Source organism: Hydra viridissima, unplaced genomic scaffold (genome assembly GCF_058129835.1).
Source record: "Hydra viridissima isolate aposymbiotic clone 2 unplaced genomic scaffold, HvirCarnegie_v1 scaffold_4, whole genome shotgun sequence".
In the NCBI taxonomy this organism is placed as follows: domain Eukaryota; kingdom Metazoa; phylum Cnidaria; class Hydrozoa; order Anthoathecata; family Hydridae; genus Hydra; species Hydra viridissima.
The window spans coordinates 9,349,502-9,369,364 of NW_028324303.1; the positions used below are offsets into that span (position 1 = coordinate 9,349,502).

A 19,863-nucleotide genomic window follows, 5' to 3' on the forward strand; every position below is an offset into this window, starting at 1 on the left:
CTTGCGGGATTTTATTGGGCGAAAAGTGAAGCCGCTTTTTTTGTTTACAAATTGAATCCGCCATTTGTAATAAGGGCAAAAACTATATCCGCCATTTGTAATAAGGGCAAAAACTATATCCGACGTGCGAAATAAAAGATAAAAATGCATGTTCAGAGCATCAAAAGTTACCATTAAGTTAAAGATCATTCGAAAACTCGTTTTAATAATTATCAAGATAAGTTTTTTGTTAGCCTAGGTTCTTTATAAAATATCATAACTCATAGAAATGCTCTAAAAGCGTCTGTCCCAAGTTAAATAACTTGGAGCTTTTTTATTTAAAACTTTATTCCCTACCTTATCAGAAAAGAATTTAGGAAACATTAATCAAAAATTCTCGTATGTTTTTTTAAATGTAATAAACATTTTTACAAACCTTTAAACAAAAGGAGTTTATTTGTTTGTTGTCTTAGCCCAAGTGTAGACTTTTTTAAACTTTCAGTGTACACCTGTGCATACCGAGCAAGTCTCATATTAAAATAAATGCTACATACTTTTTTAATAAGTTGGGTAGAGTGAAGATCTTCAAATATAATGGAGGTTTCAACATCGTGTTCATTTAAGGACTTAAATGGAGCTAATGATACTAGAGTTCGATTAACAGTATATATCAATTCAGCTTTAATTTTATTGCCAGAAGTAATTTTCAAGTTACGAGCATCATCACCACATAAAAATAGTTTAAAAACTTTTTCACATACATTAACAATATTAAAAACATCATATGAGGTAGAAACTAATCCTCCTCTATTTTTAATATTATTAAGTGATTTATATGACATAACATAAGTATGATCTTGTAATCCACATGTGTTTGTTAAAGAAGCAGAACAAGTAACGCATGATATCTCTTTTAACATTTTAGTAACAATATAACCAGAAATATACCCAAGGATGGCTTCTTTATATATTGAGTTAGAGCTTTCTAATATAATATTTACATCTTGAAAGCTCTCATCTAGAGTAACATCTGCTATTGCAATTGGACTACTGTGCTTTTTCCATTTTAACAAAAATATTGAACCTACTGAGCTTGAATCTAACACTTGACAATTAGCATGTTTTGATCCAATGATTGAGTTACGGAGGAGAATTCTTTTTAATGAAGATTTAAACTGAACAACATTGGGATTATTGTTAAAACCATTTTTACCACGAATGCATGCAAAAATTAACTCCAGATGGTCTTGAGAATATTTATAGGTTAAAATGTATTTAAAAGGATTTTCCTTTAGAGTTAATAGTTCAATTGCTAGATTTTTTTGTACTTTTTGCTGCTGCAATTAATCCCAAAACAAATGCTTTTCGTCTATGCCTTAACAATGGAATACCATTGATATCTTTTAAACTAGCTAGATAGATGATACAATCATTAAAATAATTTTCCCAGTTTGATTGACTAGAAAGAAATAATGGTTTTTTAAACGATTTTCCATGAGGACTTCTTGAATTCAACATATCAAATAATTTATCTATGAAACGTATAAACTGAATAGTTGCTTCTGAACCTAAAAATGAAGGATGACGAGATACAAGTAAAAATTCTATAGCATCAGCAACAGAACTACTTAGAGTTTGGGCAGCAAGTTTTACATTCATTATATGTTTTTAAAATAAAATATGTTTTTTTGAAAGTTTATTTGCAAATTTTAATCCTTCTAATTCTTGAATATCATGCAAAGCTTTTAAATAGCTCCATTTTATATGGTTTCCATCTCTGTCTACAAATATCTCGATATCATTTAAAGCATTTCTAGCCAATTTAAGCATGTGACAAGGGTCAGGAATAACATGTATAGGATGATCAAAGTCACCATACAAAAAATTTGGCCTGATCTCATTTAACTCTTTACCAAACTGTGCTCCTAATGGTAAAACAGAATTAAAATTAGTACTAGCACCATCGACAGTAATGCTACGAACATCAATCTTATAAGAGAAAGACATATCCAAAATCTTTTTAACAAAACATGTTAAATTGGATGCTTTTATTTTATTGCAAAAAATATAACCAATTGGTGTCTTCCAGTATCCCTGAAGACCAAAAAACATAAAAACTAAAGCTTCTGTCGCAATGGTATCCGGATCACAATCTGTAATATCTTTGCCATAATCAACAAATCCAATATATTGTTCCATGTTTTTATCAAATAAGATACTTGATTTTATTGCCATAGCATCTATTAGCAAAGCACAATGCTTGTAATTGCTATCAGATTTTGATTTCTCTTGTAGAAAAGAAAACACATCATAAAATAAACCAGGTTCACAATTTACAGAGGAAGTCCAGTTGGCTAATGAACTTGCAGCTGGAAGAGACAGTACTTGTCGAAGAAAATTATAAGCACGCGGAGAGTAGAAATGCAGAGTCAAAGCAAATTTTTTTATTTCATCTGAGTATCGATGACCTTTAGGTTTAATGTTTTGATTATCAAATTGATTTTTAAAAAGATCAAGTGATAAACCTGAAAAATTTTCTTTAAGAGTAATTGATGCATGAGCTGTAAGCAAATTTTTATTTTCAGCTTGTGTTAATAAATTTTTCAAGGACTTTATTTTTTGATCCCTTCTTCTTATTTTCTGTTGCAAAACCTTTATTTTATTTTTTAAACTTTCTTTTGTTGGTGACACTGCTGTAGAAGTGGTATTATTATTAACACAAACTGAAGAAATAACAGACGTAGGCTGTTGTTGAGATGGAATAAGAGGAGTAGGACCATCAAAAACTGAAAAATCTACTTCATCATCAGTTTCAAGTTTTTTAACAAGTAACTCATGGTCGACAACATCAGGAATGGAAGAAGAATTATTTACAACAGGAGATGGGCGAGTAGGACCATCAAAAACTGAAAAATCTACTTCATCATCAGTTTCAAGTTTTTTAACAAGTAACTCATGGTCGACAACATCAGGAATGGAAGAAGAATTATTTACAACAGGAGATAGGCGATAAGTTGGATGTTTTCTCTTCAAGTTATTTCCAGTTGAAAAAACGAAAATTGAAGGAACAGCATTAATCTTTAGGTGAGATTTAGGAGGATTCGCACAAAAATTATAATCGGAGGGTAAAAAATGATCGCTGCAAAGAACCGAGTGCTTTGATGGAGTAAATTTCTCACGTTTTAATGCGATTGTCCACTTTTTGCATAACTCTTGGTTATGAACTGGAAATCTGTGAAAAGATATGTCACTTCCTTTCACGTATCTATTAAAACAACCATACGCAGAACAGGAATTCACCATTTTAATGTTAATTTTTAAGATTTCATATACCGTCAACCGGGGCTACTTTACTCAGTTTTTTATGGTTATTTCACTGAAGTTAAATTTAAGCTTAATAATAAGTTAGCTTTATAAAATAAATTGATTTTTCAAGTTCTAAAATGTTGTTATAACTACTTGATAAAGAAAAGAAAAAAAAATTAAGATTTAATATGCACTGAGTGAGGTTTTAAAACTGGTGCAAAGTATCCCCAATAAGAGGGTTACTTTGCACCAATTAAAAAAAATATGTTTTTTAAGTTAACAAAAAATATATATATTACGGAAAAAGTTGATTTAAGTATAAAGTTAAAAAGTTAATTCAACAATTTTAAAAAACGCTACTTTAAATAATTAAAAAATTTTATGTGTTTAAAAATATGGTCTTTAAACTCTAAAAAAAAAAAAAAAAAAAGCCTTGAAAGTTCATTTAATTATGAGGTTATATTCAGTAATTTCACAAAACAATTTATTAAACTAGTGTAATATTTTCTTTTAAATAAACAAACATCAAAAACAAAACAAAACAAAAAATCCAAAAATAGGCCATCTCATAAATAAAATAACTGAATTAAAATACCAATGTTTTCACATTATTCCACACTATTAAACAATTCTGGCACTGAGAAGATCCCTCTTTTGCTCAAAATTTTAGGAGGGCTTATTCCTCCAATGGTTGTATCCCACATATAAAATTTTTTTTTTTTTTCAGAGGTCATTTCCAATTATATGAAGATTTTACCATGATACTACTGTTGCTCCATTCTCATCAAAACATTTTATGATTCCAGGGAAATATTCATTTTTACAATTTATTACAATTACAAATGCATCAATCTGCCTGTTAATTGGTTTCACCAAGTCATAAAATAAATGGTTATCAAGAAGCTGGATAGCTAATGATTCTGTTTTACTGGAACCATCTAGTTCCATATCAAGTAACTCTAAATGAGAAAGACTTTTTCCTGCTGGTATGTTAACTAATTTCTTTTTTGCTAACTTTGGTTTTTTCACAACTGAAGTTCTTGTCAATTTGAGAGCATCCAAAAATGACAAACTGATGGCTGACGCCTAAATTTTTTTATTAGAAATTCTATCAAGCAGTGGTTGCACATCACAAGGGTAAATTCCACACTTTTGAAAACCACTTTGAAGATTTTTTTAATATTTGGTTCTAGAAAATCAAGGACTTGTTTAGTAGCGACGGAAAGTACTGCTTAGGTAAGACACCAAAACATAAAACTTCTGGAGTTCCTTTCCACTCTAACAAAACTTTTCTCCATGCTATTCTCATTGGCCTAAAAAAAGCAAAAGCAATCTAAGGGTTGTGTAAGATGTGTACTGTTACAAATGAAATATTTTCTTGTCTGCACTTTTGAAATATAGTAACATTAAGGTGAGTAGATACATTGTCAGCAATGAGAACCTTTTTACCAATTAACTTTTTTAGTTTTGGCAACATAAGACTTTCAACCCAATTATTAAAAGCAAATGAATCAAACCAACCTGATTTAGTACTTTGAAAGCGACAATATTTTGGCCCTCCCTCTGTCCATGTATTCCAAATTTTAGTGGCTTTGTACAAAACAAATGGTGGAAGCAATTCACCAGCTGCACTACCACACATCATTAAGGAAGTGCTGGACTTTGAAAAACTACCAACATTCTCTGGATACTTAATGCCATGACGACATATCACTCTTCTTTTTCCAGGATCATCAGTTAATTTAGTTTTGTCTAGGTTCTGTATTTTTTCTGAAGGTAAGTTTTTCACAAACTCCTTCAAATTTTCAATGTATGCTCGTATTGTTTCCTCGTTTACTGCAGCTCTGCAACATTTGATATTTGCAGCAAAACGTTCTTTTAGTCTGGGGTATCATGTTAAAAAAGATTTTACCCAACCATTGCCAGGAATATTATTTGAAAACTGTTTAACTTTTCAATCTACTTTGCTTAAGTAGCAGCTCACTGTAAATCTCAAATCCAACTGAGTCAATGGAAAACCAAAATCACTCATGGCTTCAATATATGAAACAAACAACTCTTCTTCAAATCTTGAAAATATAGGCTATTTACCTGGTCTCATCAAATGTTTTTGGTTTAACTTATTAATTATTGTATTTTTTGGTATATTAAATTGTTTAGCAGCTATACGTTGACTTAGTGTTCCATTTTTTATTAAATCCAAACATAATTTTAGTGTTTCAGTTGAATAATTTTTGTAACTACGAGCTCCTATCTTCCTCTTGTAATACCTTACCATCCTTAAAAATAATTTGTATCTGTTAGCAAGATTTAAAACCATAAAATGCTTAAAAATATATAGTCTGAGGTTGCTTTTCACCACTTTCTTAGCTGGTGCAAAGTAGCCCCTTTTTGGTTAAAACATGACATACAAACTATTTTGAACAGCACTTTCATAAATAATAGTCTAATTTATTTTTTTTTTTTTGCATAGCTTAAACTACTGATAGTTTCTTCGCATAAAAAAACTAAACTTTGCTTTAGTTGCCCCGGTTGACGGTTGCTAGACAAGTTTTTTTGCCCGAAATAGAAATGGCTTCCACGGCTTCACTTTTCGGACCGAAGTTAGACATCTAGTATATATAATATATCATTGCTGCATACATACATACATACATACATACATACATACATACATACATACATACATACATACATACATACATACATACATACATACATACATACATACATACATACATACATACATACATACATACATACATACATACATACATACATACATACATACATACATACATACATACATACATACATACATACATACATACATACATACATACATACATACATACATACATACATACATACATACATACATACATACATACATACATACATACATACATACATACATACATGCATACATGCATACATACATACGAATTTAGAAGAACTGATAATTTTACAAAAAATATAAGACTTCAGAAATGATGATCTACCGTCTTTTTTTTTTTTTTTTTTTTTTTTTTTTGAATTTACGCTTAAGTTGTTTCGATTTACCGCAACTTTTAATGAAAAAATTAAAAATTTGGGATAATTTTAATCACGGTTTTCAATATATTAAAATCTAAATTCAATTCATTAAATAAAATTCATAAAATTCAATATATTAAAATCTAAATTCAATATATTAAAATCTAAATTCAATATATTAAAATCTAAATTCAATATAATAAAATCTTTTAGTGCATTTATTTTAACCTTTTCTTGTTTGTGATTTTTATTGTGACATCTTTTTCTTACTTCTGCATTTTCGTAGGAAGTAAAATCCGGAATTTTCACTTTACTTCTTTCTTAATGATCGGAGATTGAAAAATTGTACTATTAGGATTAAGGAAACTATTTATCAATCGAATATTTAAAAACATGTCTCCAAGCATAAGCATTCTTAATAATTTAAGTATAAGGATTTAGAACAATATTTTAGACATGATCATTAATAAAAGACTTAAAACTTCTTAGATAATATTTTTAAAATATTTTTTTTAATGCTACAAAACTTAATGGATTCATCCTTAAAAAGTTAAATATCAGGAAGTTTAAAAAAAGAATCAAAAGTTTGATAATTATATGAAATATATCTAATTCCTTTGTTATTTGTTTTTCTCAGTATGTAATACATAAATAGGTTAGAAGATTATTAGATATGTATTAAGTGACTTTGTTAGTTTTTCCTTTAGCAATGAAAAAAGTTGAAGAAAAAAACAGTCTTATGAATCAAGACCACCATCAATATGATATTGATGTTACCAATGATAAAGTAGCAATAATGAATGTTTCTAAACCAAAGTCACCTTACAAAGGAAATGACTCATTGTCTAAAAGTCCTACAGATTTTACGTTGCAGAATAAAAATATAAAACTGAATAATTCTCCAGAGAAAGGGAAGATAAACCGTACAAATTTACGTTTGAATATCAAACCAACAACTAATCAACAAAATGCTGTTACCACACTTAGTCCTAATACACCTGGACAGAATACTACTCCAAAGCGTAAGAATTTTTTTTAGTAAAATGCTGTACTATATTTTTACATCTGTTGTGCTACCATGCTAAAAAAATGGTCGTTTATTAGATCATTAACTAAAGTAAGAAAAACAAATCAATCATCTTGTTTTTTTAAAAAAGAGACTTCTATTATTAGTAATAGTAATGAGACTTTTAAACTATAGGCTAAGAATTGAATAGGGAGTATTTAAAAAAAAATTGTGAAAAAAAAATTTGAAAATTTGTAGAAAAATTATCTTGGAATAAATTGCAAAGATGCTTTTATTCTTCCAAGTCTAATAAACTGATGAATGATGAAACTCAAGAATAAACTGATGATTCCTAATAAAAATCTGTCAAAATTGCCTAAAGAATACTCAGTTTAGTTGAGCAGTTTTCATTTCAGTTTACTGACTTCTGAAAAATGTGATTAATAGTTTTAAATATATTTAAAATAAATATCTGTTTGATAATTTAGATATTTTTATCCTACTTTACTAATGATTTATGTATCAATTATCCTTAATTGATGTAAAAAAAATAAGTTATTCCCACAGTATTTTTCCTCGTAAATCTGAAAAATTTCCCTGTAAACTTTGTATAACTAATGTTATTTGTTATTCGACTTAAGTAAATAAAATCTTTTAATGAATAAATTCTATTTCTATATTCCTAATCTTTTTTCATTACTGGGAAAGCATGAAATTTTGATACCATCTCTGGGATTAGGGAAATCCTTTTTAAAAAAAGAATACACATAATTAAAAAATTTTCCATCTTAATTGCACTTTTAAAGTTATTTTTGTATAAAGTTGCTTCTTAAGAAAACTGTTGCATCTAAATCACAGTCTGTTAAAACAGTTTGGTAAAAAAAGTCCAGTTGAACTTAATGCTCTTTCAGCCTCAATGCTAGATGGACAAATAGTCAAAAGAACATTATAAAATACTTTTATGAGTAACTTTAAACAAATTAAATTCTTTATGCAGGGTGAGTTATTGCAATAAACTTCAATGTTTTTTTCTTTTTTAAAAAACATTTCTAATTATTCAGCCATAGATTCAGATGACTCATCTGCAGTAATTTGTTATCATTATTATTATCAACATTATCAACTTCTGTTACTACTTTATCATTAATGGAAAGAAGCATTTTAGTTTTTTTTTTTTGCTAAATTTATTATTGCTGCTTTAGATGACATCAGAAATATTTCATCATTGTTTTAGAAAGAATTTGGATTATTTAAAAATCTTAGTAAACTAACAAGGTTTTTTTTACTTTCTACGAGCAATTCTTTTAATTAGAGCATTCATAAGGTCATAAGATCTTTAGCTAAATAATTTTCTTGAACATCAAGTTCTTTAACTATAAATTTTAATGTAACTTCAGCTGCCAATAAATTATTTTCCCATCTACAAATCATTTCAGAATCTAAGATAATTGTTTCTATACTTTTTGCAAAATTTTCAATTATTTTAAGTTTTTCAAATCCATAATTAGTACTAGCTCTTTCTCAAATTCATCTTTAGAATAATGTTTTAAAGTGTCAGTTTTTAAAGGTGATCTTCTAAAAGCTAAAGCTATTTTTAAACCTTAACCAAAACCTTATGAAGGTCCAGTAGAAGCTCAACACTTTCATTTTCATCCTCATTGTTGTCACTGAAGATTATCAAAATTATCATTAGAATCATCATCAAGATCTTTGTCATTAACATTTTGATTATTAATATCATCTTGCTTTTTATAAATTACATTTGGTATTACTTAATGGATTGCATGAGCAAAAAAAAGTTGATAATCTGTAGGAGAGTTATTGCCATTTTTTCCATTACAGAAGCACTGTCCGTTGTTAGCTAAGTACTTCAATGGACAGCTTTACATTAAACAAGTTTAATTTTTTAGTCAGTAGTTCAAGACAATCATTTGATTTAAAAGATCCTTTCGTTTAATCCAAGATTAACAAATCCTCTATTAAAATTTATATTCACAAATTATCTGCCATTATTTGAATATTCATCTAAATCTACATTAAATTTGAATTCAATTTTTTTTTCATATCAAGTATCTTATTTTTGGTTTTTCCAACTTATTTCCTGATAATAATTATGTAAAAGATTTATGAAGTCTGTTTGAGCTTTTGGGAAAAGGTAGGTAATTTGATATAGTACAATGTTTTTTACTTGGTGGCCTATCTTCATATATCTTTTGCAAAAAATTTATCAAGTCCTGATACTCTATTTCCTGGATATTGAAAACTTTCTATTTTAATTTATTTAGGAATTTCTTGAAAACACCTTCTATTTATGTCAATATCAAAACCTAAGCAGCCTTGACTAGAAAAAGTTGTTGCATAATACACTGTGTCAAAAAAGTTTTCATCCACCTATCCTGTTCATTTTTCAGACGCAATAACTTTTTATTGAACAAAGATATAAGCAAAGTTTCAAATAAATGATATCAGTTAACCATTCAAGAAATATTGTAAAAAAAGATTTTACAAAATAAAGAATAGAAAATTAAATAACGCATTTTAAACTACACAATGCCTGTTTTTTGCGCCAAAAAAGTTTTCATCCAACCTGAACTCCAACCTCAATTTGTTATGTAATCAGTATTAAAGTAACATTTTTTAAATACAAATTAGATTTAGTAAGATTTTTGTTGTTTTTTTTTCTTTATATGAATCTTTTATATTTTTAATCACTTATTGTTAGACTATGGAAGGAGGGAAAATCACAGTGAAATATAGGAGAAATAGTAAAGAAACCACATTCAGCTGTGCAGTCCATTATCAAGAAATACCAAACCACCAAAAAAATTGCTGTTAAGCCACGTACAGGACGTCCAAATAAGATTCAAGTATTGCATTGACAAGCTATTCTGAGAAGAGTCATCCAGAGTCCTAAAATAAGTGCTCCAAAACTTGCTGGAATGCTGCAAAATGATTACAATTTAAAAGTGGATCCTGAAACTATTAGAATAACCTTAAGAAGAGCTGGATACGATCCTAGAGTACCATTGAAAAAGCCCTACATCAGCAAAGTAAACAAAGCCAAACAACTACACTTTGCAAAGCTTTACTTTAATGAACCACAAACATTCTGGGAATCTGTCCTTTTCACCAATGAGTCAAAATTTAATGTGTTTTCAATAGATGCAAGAGTTAAAGTTTGGAGAAAACCAAATGAAGCATCTAAAAAACAAAACTTGTGTCCAACGGTGAAGCATGGTGGAGGAAGTGTTTTAGTGTGGGAATGTATGAGTGCTTCAGGTGTAGGAAACTTGGTTTTCATTGATGGAAATATGGATCAAAATGTGTATTTAAACATTCTAAAATATAATCTGGAAGAAAGTGCCCACAAATCAGGACTTACTAAGTCATTTATTTTTCAGCAAGATGATGATCCAAAACATACAGCCAAAGGTGTCAAGGAATGGCTTATATTTAAAATAGCTAAGCAACTTCATACACCCCCACAATCTCCAGATTTAAATCCTAACAAACATCTGTGGGATGAATTGGGTAGAAGAATTAGGAACCATGATGTGAGGAATCGGCAATAACTGCAATCAGTAATTATGAAAAAGTGGGGCTCAATCACTCCAGAAATTACCCAAAAATTAGTTGATACTATGAAAAACAGACAGCATGAGGTAATAAAAGCTTGTGGTGGAAACACAAGATATTAAAACACTAGCAAATTGAGTTTGCATAACAATTTTATTTGATTTTTGTAAAGTGGTTGAAAACTTTTTTGGCGCAAAAAACAGGCATTGTGTAGTTTAAAATGCGATATTTAATTTTCTATTCTTTATTTTGTAAAATCTTTTTTTAAAATATTTCTTAAATGGTTAACTGATATCATTTAGTTGAATATATCTTTGTTCAATAAAAAGTTAAAAATGAACAGGACAGGTGGATGAAAACGTTTTTGACACAGTGTATATAATTCTTTACAGGCATTATTGTATAACTAAGTACATATTTAAAAGACCTACTTAAAAGTCTAGAGAGATTTTTGACAATAAGTAGAGGTGTGGCACAAAGAGTTGTTTGTTTAATCTTTATATTGAACATCTGCATATTATAAAAAGATTGTTCAAAATTAAATAAGAAAAGAAAATTTAAAAATATCAAATCCCATTGCATGCAAAACAAATTCTTGAAAATGGATGAACCATAGGAAGTAGTTATTCTATGTTAAGCTTAGGAAAAAATAGTGGTGTTCAAGTAATAGGAATAAATTACTTAAGTAATTTAAGTAGTTTTTTTCAAATTACTTAAGTAACTTTAAGTAGTTTTAGTTATTTTCCAAACAATCAAACATATACATTTTGGTGCTATACTATGTAAGTATACAAAATATACACAGCTAAACTTTCAAATTAAAATGCAAAAAGCATGTATCAATCATTTTATCAGTGGTTGATGTTCTTAACTTAGTTATAAAAAGTTGAGCAACACTAAAGGACCTTTCTGTTTCAACTAATGATAGTGAAAAAGACTACAATCTTTTAGGCATTTTTTTTTCTTTCAAATGCAGTAAATCTTTTTTAGATGCAAGCCAAGACATTTAGGGAATCCTTTTTCATTATTAAGTTGGAGTTTTGGGTTAGGAACTTGTCAAGTTCTTCAACCTTACACTTTATTTGTAAAAGTTCTTTAATCTCAACATTGTAGGCTTCATGTTCAACTTTAGATGCATTTTTAAGATCATTAAAAAGATGTGAGTAAATATCTCTTGTTATAATTGAAAGTTCTTTTTTTTTTTTGGGTACTCTAAAACAGAAACTTTTTGTTCTTCTAAATATATTAAAAGGCCTGCAATTCCAATAATTCTTCTTCTTGGAAATTCTTTTCATCAATGTCTCAAAAAAAAAAAAAAAAAAAGAACAGATATTACTGTAACTTGATCTTTAATCTTTGTTAAAATAAATTCAAATATTTTTTCAGCTTCAAATAGAGTAATATCTCTTTTACAAAGCACCAGCTTCATTAATTTCTAAACAATCTCTCAAATATCTAGCATTTTTGCATTAAAATGCTCTAATTTTTTCCTAACTGCTGGTTCAATTGAATTCTAATGTATTTTTGTACCCAAACTTAAAACCAATTCTTACTCAAAACTCATTAAGACAACAGCATTGAAGATCATCAATTCTTGGAGGTGACCTTTTAAAAAAACTTGCAATCATGCAAATTTTTTGGGTTATTGTTTTAATTCTATCAAGCTTACATAGCTCAACAGCTTCTTTGTTAAGTGGTTATTCTTCCTAATTGACAGAAGTTTGATCATTAGTTTCATTATTCTCATAGTTAGCTTCTTTAGTGTCCTCTTCTACTTTGTCACTGCAAAAGTCTTTAACTCCTACTAGATCATTTGCTTTTTTATAATTACTGCCTAGTGAATTCTATGAGAAAGACATAGTTAATGAATTATTTGAGACAATCTTCTGGTTTTTTTCACTGCACTGCCATCTGTAACCACTCCAAAATTATTACTAACTCTAAAATATTTAAAAAGTAATGAAGCTTTAACTTAGAATCTTTAAAGGTTAAAGTTTCATTCAATTTAAGACCATCTTCAGTCTTCATTGAGTTAACAATCCTCATCATTCCAAGGCATTGAACTAAATTATTTGACAAGAGTAAGTTTAAGAATATATAACTTTGATTTTTATTGGTCCATCCAGAGTCAATCAAAATCTATCATTACTCTCAATAACATTCAACAAATCATAAACTTTTTTTAAGTTTTTTCCCGGATTCCAAAAAATGGAAGTCATAGCTTGTCTTGAACTTGGGATTTTAAGACGTTTAGCAGCCCATCTTTTTATTAGATGAATTTGTGTAAATAACACACCAACATACACACATACAAACTTTGCTTTATATATTAGATTGATTATTGATTTTAACTTTTTGAATGTTAGCAATAAATGTGGTGGTATTCTTGAAAGAAGGTACAGATTATAAACTTTGGTTAGAGAAAGGTAAATTAACCACTGCTGAAGAAATAAAACTAATGATGATGAAGGAGTTGAGTGTTCCAGATTATGCTAAACATTTCTTCGCCATATGGTTAATATCCCCCCATCTAGGTAGGTTTAGAATTTTGCATAACATGTTTTATTTTTGTCATGACAATATGAATTAAGCTACATATATTATTCTTTTAATTGTTTAAACTTAACAGTTATTTCCCACTAAGTTCTGAAAGAATATATATCATTTAACTTTGTCATTTAAATTGACTAAAAGTTGCTTAAACATGTTCCTTTTTTTAATAAACTTTAACAAAGATCATTTTTCAAATTTGTGCATGGATGCAGAAATAGCCTATAAATTTATGCTGAATGTACTGTTAATAACTTTACACAGAGGTTCTATTTTACTTAACATATATTAGCTATAACTGTATCTATTTCCACTTAACATGTACTATTACTGTTTAAAATATTTTCTAATACTTTAGTGTTATACTTATAGTCCGGTAGAATTTCACCAAAAAAGGGGTCAACCTAGAAAAAATTATTATAAAGACATGTTATATATCGTTGGAAAGCTTATTATTTCCTCTTTAAAATGGGTAATTGGTATTTTTTTTTATTTTGGGGAAAAAAAGTTATGACGTCACAAAGATTAGGAGTAAAATACGAAATTTTAAACGTTGCTGATAAATTTTAAATATGCTGTACAATAAGTTGCGTTGTAACTATAATAACACTTATATTTAAATAATATAAAAGTGTTGAGTATATATATATATTTTTTGTTACTAGAAACATGGCTTTCAGAGCCGCGGGGGCCACAGCCCCCCAAAGGACCTTTTTTGAATTTTGCAAGAGGAATATTTTTGATTTTTTGTTTGTTTTTGTCAAATATTTTTGTTAAACTTTGTTTCTGTAAGTAAAAATGGGTAGAGGGAATAAAAATTCCTTGTTCTACATTTTGAATTTTAAAGTTATTAGAATGTAATATTCTTTTTGTATTCGAAATGTAATCGAATTTTTTTGGCAATATTTATCAAAAACTTTTTAATAAATTATTTATCTTAGTGTTTATAATTATGTAATGATTTGCTATTTTCAGATTTTAATATAAATTATCTGATCTTGTAAGTGATAATAAAACTAGTTCTGAAACTGAAAAATTATGGACTTAAAAAATGAATCCTCTGTATGTGCATTGTGTGGTAAAATGAAATTAGAAGGAGATTCGTTGAGCCAAGTGGGGGCAAGATTTGGAAGGAATGTTGATAACCAAGGAGCTCTTGGAAAATTAATTGAATGTGCTTTAAAATTGGATTTAAATGTATTGGTAAATGAACTGAATAAAAAACAAGAGACAGGAGAAAAGGTTTTTATTCACTCATCGTGTCAAACTAAATTAAGAAACCAATCAAAATCAATTAAATGATCACAAGCATCGATGGAAACTCCTATTGAAAGAAAACGTTCAACTCGATCAGAACAGATTTTTTTTAATTTTAAAGAGCAATGTTTTTATTGGGGAAATATGATATACTTTGGAACATGTCGCATATCTTTGAATTACAATGCTCAAGTTGGGCTGCCTACATGAGTCGTCAAGTTAATAATGTTCTTCCTATTTCTAAAGTATCCATGCTTCCAGTAATCAACTTACCGGCAACTGATTTTAATGCTTTATATTCTTTGTTAAGTTTTGTTGTAATACAATCAGAAAAGCTAAAACTTGGAATGCCATGTGTTACATTTGATCAACAGCTTTATGTGAAAGCCTATGAAATTGCGGCTTCAAAGAAAATGAAAGTTTTTATTAGAATTGGTGGATTTCATCAGCTAATGAGTTTTCTTGGAGCTATTGGAACATTGATGGAAGGAAGTGGATTAAAAACTGCTCTTGAAACTGTTTACGCTTCCGCTTCAGTCAACCACATGTTTTCTGGAAAAGCAATTTCTCGAAGTCTTCAAGGCCATATGTTTGCTGCATCTTCTATCTTATCTATATTGCTGGAGGAAGTTTGGGTTGAACTAAGCGATGAAGAAAAAACTGAAATTAAATTAATGTACAGCTCAAATATGCATAACAAAAATGGCGACACTGACCTTGAAAGGAAGTTAATTCTATTATTTGAAAAAAAGCAAGAAGAATACATGGCAAAATCACGAACTGCAAAGTTATGGCTAAACTATGTTCACTATATATTTATTGTACAAGAGTTTATTCGAGCGGAAAGAACTAGTAACTGGAACCTACATATTGCTACAACAAAATGTATGCTAAAACTACTTGCCTCAACAGGGCACAATAATTATACAAAATCATTACGTTTATATTTACAATCAGTGGATGAATTAGCATGCACTCACCCAGAAGTATATAAACAGTTCCTCAATGGAGAACATACAGTAAGGCGCACTTCAAAGAGTTGGTCTGGAATATGGACTGATTTATCAATAGAACAGATATTAATGAAATCGTTAAAGGGCAAAGGAGGAGTTGTTGGCAGAGGAATTACTGAAAATGTTTTACATGTTTGGACAAGTACAATGCATAGGTAAAAATGAAATTAAATATTTATTGTTTCGTTTACTTGGAATTTGCTAATAAAATAGATATTTCCAGCAAAAACTAAATGGGGCAAATATCTACAAATATAGAAATAATATTTTTTTATCAAGGTGCGCTGAAATGACAGAAGCAATAAATTCATTAACCTCGCCAAGAAATTCAAGTAAAGAACACAAAGAACTTTGTGTGGGAAGGATTAGACGTGACTCTGAAGATTTTCATAAAGTTAAATCATGGTTTGATTCTCATAGCCCATTTGATGTAAGAGAACAACTTCAGGCTCTGGACTCAGGGCTTGTAGATGAGTTTAATCAGGTGACTTGTGATTGTTCTGAAAGCATTGGTGCATCAATACTGGCACAAATGAATGATATGACATACACAGAAGTATCCTTCAAAAGGTGTAATCAACTCAAAAATGTTCAAGGACTGTACTCAAATATTAAAGTCAACAATGAAAATATATCAGTTGATCCCTTGACATTGTTTTTGCGTTTATCAGTTATCGTTGAGAAAAAACCAGAAAAAGAAATTGAAGACTACTTTTACTATGAACTAACTTCGTTCCCTATGTCACTTTTTAAAGATGGTCTTATGCGCAGTGCTCAAAAACACAAGCTGAAAAATTACCTAACAAAGCCAGTTATATCTATGCCATTTGCTCCTTATTCTTTAAAAGTTGCCGATGGTGGCGCTCTTTTATACTGCTGCGATTGGAACAAGGGTGAAATATTTGACAATATTTTTGAAAAGTACATCCAATTTCTTAATTACCTTAAAGTTAGTGTAGTAGTATTCGATGGATATGAAAATTCTACAAAAGATGCTACGCGTATAAAGCGTGGATCTTTATCACAATTTGCAGTTGAAATACATAAAAGCAATCCTTGTCCGTCTGATAGAAGTAAATTTTTCTCTAACTACGCCAACAAAAAATCATTTATCCGAATTCTAGAAGTTAGATTAAGAGAAAGAGGTTTTACTGTGTATGTGTGTCATTCTGACGCAGATACTACAATTGTTAAAATTGCACTTAACTTTTCCAAAACAGAGCCCGTCACAATATTTGCTGATGACAGCGATATTCTTTGCCTCTTATTACACCACTGTAAATCAGTTGAATCTTAACACAAAATATATTTAACAAGTATGACAAAAAGAGTTGATTGCCAGCGTGAATGTTATGACATTGATCAGATTATTGGCAGTACAGCAGAACATGTCATTAACAATATTCTTTTTGCGCACGCATTTACAGGTTGTGATACAACATCAGCAATTCACAATTTTGGAAAGACTTCAATTTTTAGAAAGCTTGAAGCCAAAGACTTGTGCAATGCAGCAAATATTTTTTACCATGATGATAAATCGCCTGATGAGATTGGAAATGCATCAATTCGTTTCTTTCAGCTGCTACATTCCTCAACATCAAATCTACAACAAATACGAAAGCAAAAGTACGAGGAAATGATAAACTCAGATCGAGCTCACATAGACCCTTCTGTTCTTCCACCATCTCCTAGAGCTGCTTACTACCATGGATTGAGAGTATATCATCAAGTGCGTATTTGGAGATGTCTAAGTGAAATTGATCTTGACCCACTTAATTGATGAAAAAAATGACCGTCACTTCTCAGATGTTTTTACATAAATTTTAATTTAATCAGAATAAGTAAGATAAACTTAATGCATAAAGATAAACTTCTTTGTAAATATTTTTTAACATGCTCTTGGTAACATTACAGAATAATTACGTTTAACAGTATTTTATATATTTTGAATATATTTGTTTTGTAAACACATCTTTAAGTCAAATTTTCAAAAAATTGGCTAAAGTAGCGTCCCCTTCTGCCTTTATACCGTACTTTTAGTTATTATTATTTCGCTTTCAGTTCATTAAACCAACTACTAATACTTAGGAGTAATAAATATAAAAATATATTACATTTACTTGCTTAAATTATAAATTCTTTTAGTAAAAAAACGTCAATTTTGGTGCTTTTCTGCTAATCTTTATGACGTCACAACTTTTTTTCCCCAAAATAAAAAAATTACCAATTACTCATTTAAAAGAGGAAAAAATAAGCTTTCCAACGATATATAACATGTCTTTATACTAATTTTTTCTAGGTTAAGACTAAATTCTACCGGACTATTAAGTGTTAATGCTTTAGTATTATACCATATAAGTGTTATACTATATAAGTATCAATACTTTAGTATTATACTACTTTAGTATATAATACTAAAGTAGTATAATACTAAAGTATTAGAAAGTATGTTAAATAGTTATAGCTAATATATATTAAGTGGTCAGTTGGAAACTCTTAACATTGAAATTAATACAGATTGTTATCAATCAGTTGTGGAGCTAAAAGTGTAAAATAAAAGTATTTACATGTAAAGTAGTTATTAATCATAACTCATATTTCAATATTCTTGAAAAAGGATAAGATTAAAGTTAAACTCAAAAGCAATTACATTTTATTATCTTGTTTTAATTGCATTCTGCTTTTTCTTTATTTTTAAGAGTTGCAATTAAAAGGGCACCATATTCCTTTCTTGTTGCGAGTACAATGGCATGACTTGTTGAGCTCATTATCTTATTGTGAAGAGCAAGAAGCCATTCTGGGTTGTTTGTTTGTTCTATTGTTTTTTAATTTATAAGGCTTGTTTTTTCATTAGAGAAAATCTATAAATATGTGTTATTTTAATTAAAGACCTCTCTTTAAATATGTGTTATTTTAATTAAAGACCTCTCTTTAGAATTTAGCAGATAGAATAATTTAGAATTAATATATGTATTTGTTGCAGATGAACCTGTTTTAGTTTTTCAAAGAAGTTCTTTTCTCAGTGAGAAAGAAGAAGAAAAGGTACAAAGAAATATTTCTTTTTCTATTATTTTACTTTTTTTTTTGTTATGAAATCTTTTTAAGAATCCATTTTCTTAAGAATTCTGATGAGGTAGTGGTGAAAAGATTATTTGAAGAGGTATGTAAATGTGCTGTTGTTTTTTTTTATTGATTATTGATAGCAGCTGTAATACATTTTGTGGTAAAAGGTTATTTAAATAGGTAATCACCAGTAATTGACCAAGCAATTATTTAAGCTAGAGATTTATATAAAATCCTTTTAAAAGTTCTTATCATATACTGAGATCATTGAAGGAAAGTTTGCAATAAACATTTTAAAGGGAATAAAAATTACTATTTTATTAACTAATAATTAGGAAAAAGCTGAATAGTGTAAAGAATATGCTCATGATTAAATATGTTTGGAAAATAAAATGCTCTAATTATAGAAGCTTGATTTACAGAGGTTAAAAAGCAAAACAATAAACAATATCTGTTAAAGTTGTATAAGTTTTATGTTTAAAAGTTTAAACTTTATTATTTTAAAAGGCTCGTTATAATATATTGAATGCAAGATATCCTGTGCCAGTATCTGATGCGGAATGGCTCGGAGGTATATTAGCACACATCGAAGAAGGACCATATAAAGAAAGTGTTCATAAGCCTGGGTGCTTTAAGTATGTTTTTCCTACTTTTTTAATGGTGTTGGCTTCTCAACTTTTATTTACTATAAACAAATCTTTACTTATCATAAACAAGAGAAATAAAATAAAAAGTTGTGTAATACAAATAGACCAAAATTGAAAAAGTATATAAAATGCAATGCTTAAAATCAATGAATTATATCCAAGAAACTCTTTTTGAAACTATTTCTTATGGTTTTGAGTTCAAATAGTTCAAACTTTCTCTTCACCACCTGCTTATGTAGTCATTCCTGGAGAAAAATGCTTAATTAGTTTTTTAAAATATTGAAATATTTTATTTCTTATAATAATACTATATTATATAGTTTTAGTATATTTTTATTTTTTTATTCTTAGATCATATTTTATTATAACTACACCCTGTAAATATTTATAGCACCAACTGTGTGCACCAAGCTAAACCTTTTGTGGTGGC

At 28.8% G+C, this 19,863-nt stretch overlaps 1 protein-coding gene and 1 pseudogene across 7 annotated transcripts in view; both read left to right on the forward strand.

The window, feature by feature from the left end:
• The first annotated feature begins 6,988 nt into the window (after nt 1-6,988).
• The window catches only part of LOC145183702 (FERM domain-containing protein 8-like), a 41,729-nt gene continuing 28,854 nt past the window's right edge, over nt 6,989-19,863 (forward strand). For all 6 annotated transcript variants that reach the window (XR_016451431.1, XR_016451432.1, XR_016451433.1 and 3 more), the window contains exons 1-6: nt 6,989-7,343; nt 13,270-13,437; nt 18,423-18,524; nt 18,707-18,765; nt 18,845-18,883; nt 19,294-19,421. Coding sequence is in view for 3 of the 6 variants with exons in the window: in XM_090083841.1 (XP_089939967.1) it covers nt 7,031-7,343; nt 13,270-13,437; nt 18,423-18,524; nt 18,707-18,765; nt 18,845-18,883; nt 19,294-19,421 (809 nt within the window). In the remaining 3 variants the exon portion in view is untranslated. The remainder of the gene's footprint in view (nt 7,344-13,269; nt 13,438-18,422; nt 18,525-18,706; nt 18,766-18,844; nt 18,884-19,293; nt 19,422-19,863) is intronic.
• On the forward strand, nt 14,858-17,621 carry LOC149889763 (uncharacterized; annotated as a pseudogene). The gene is made up of 2 exons (XR_016451422.1): nt 14,858-15,878; nt 16,003-17,621. The product of XR_016451422.1 is annotated as an uncharacterized LOC149889763 (transcript).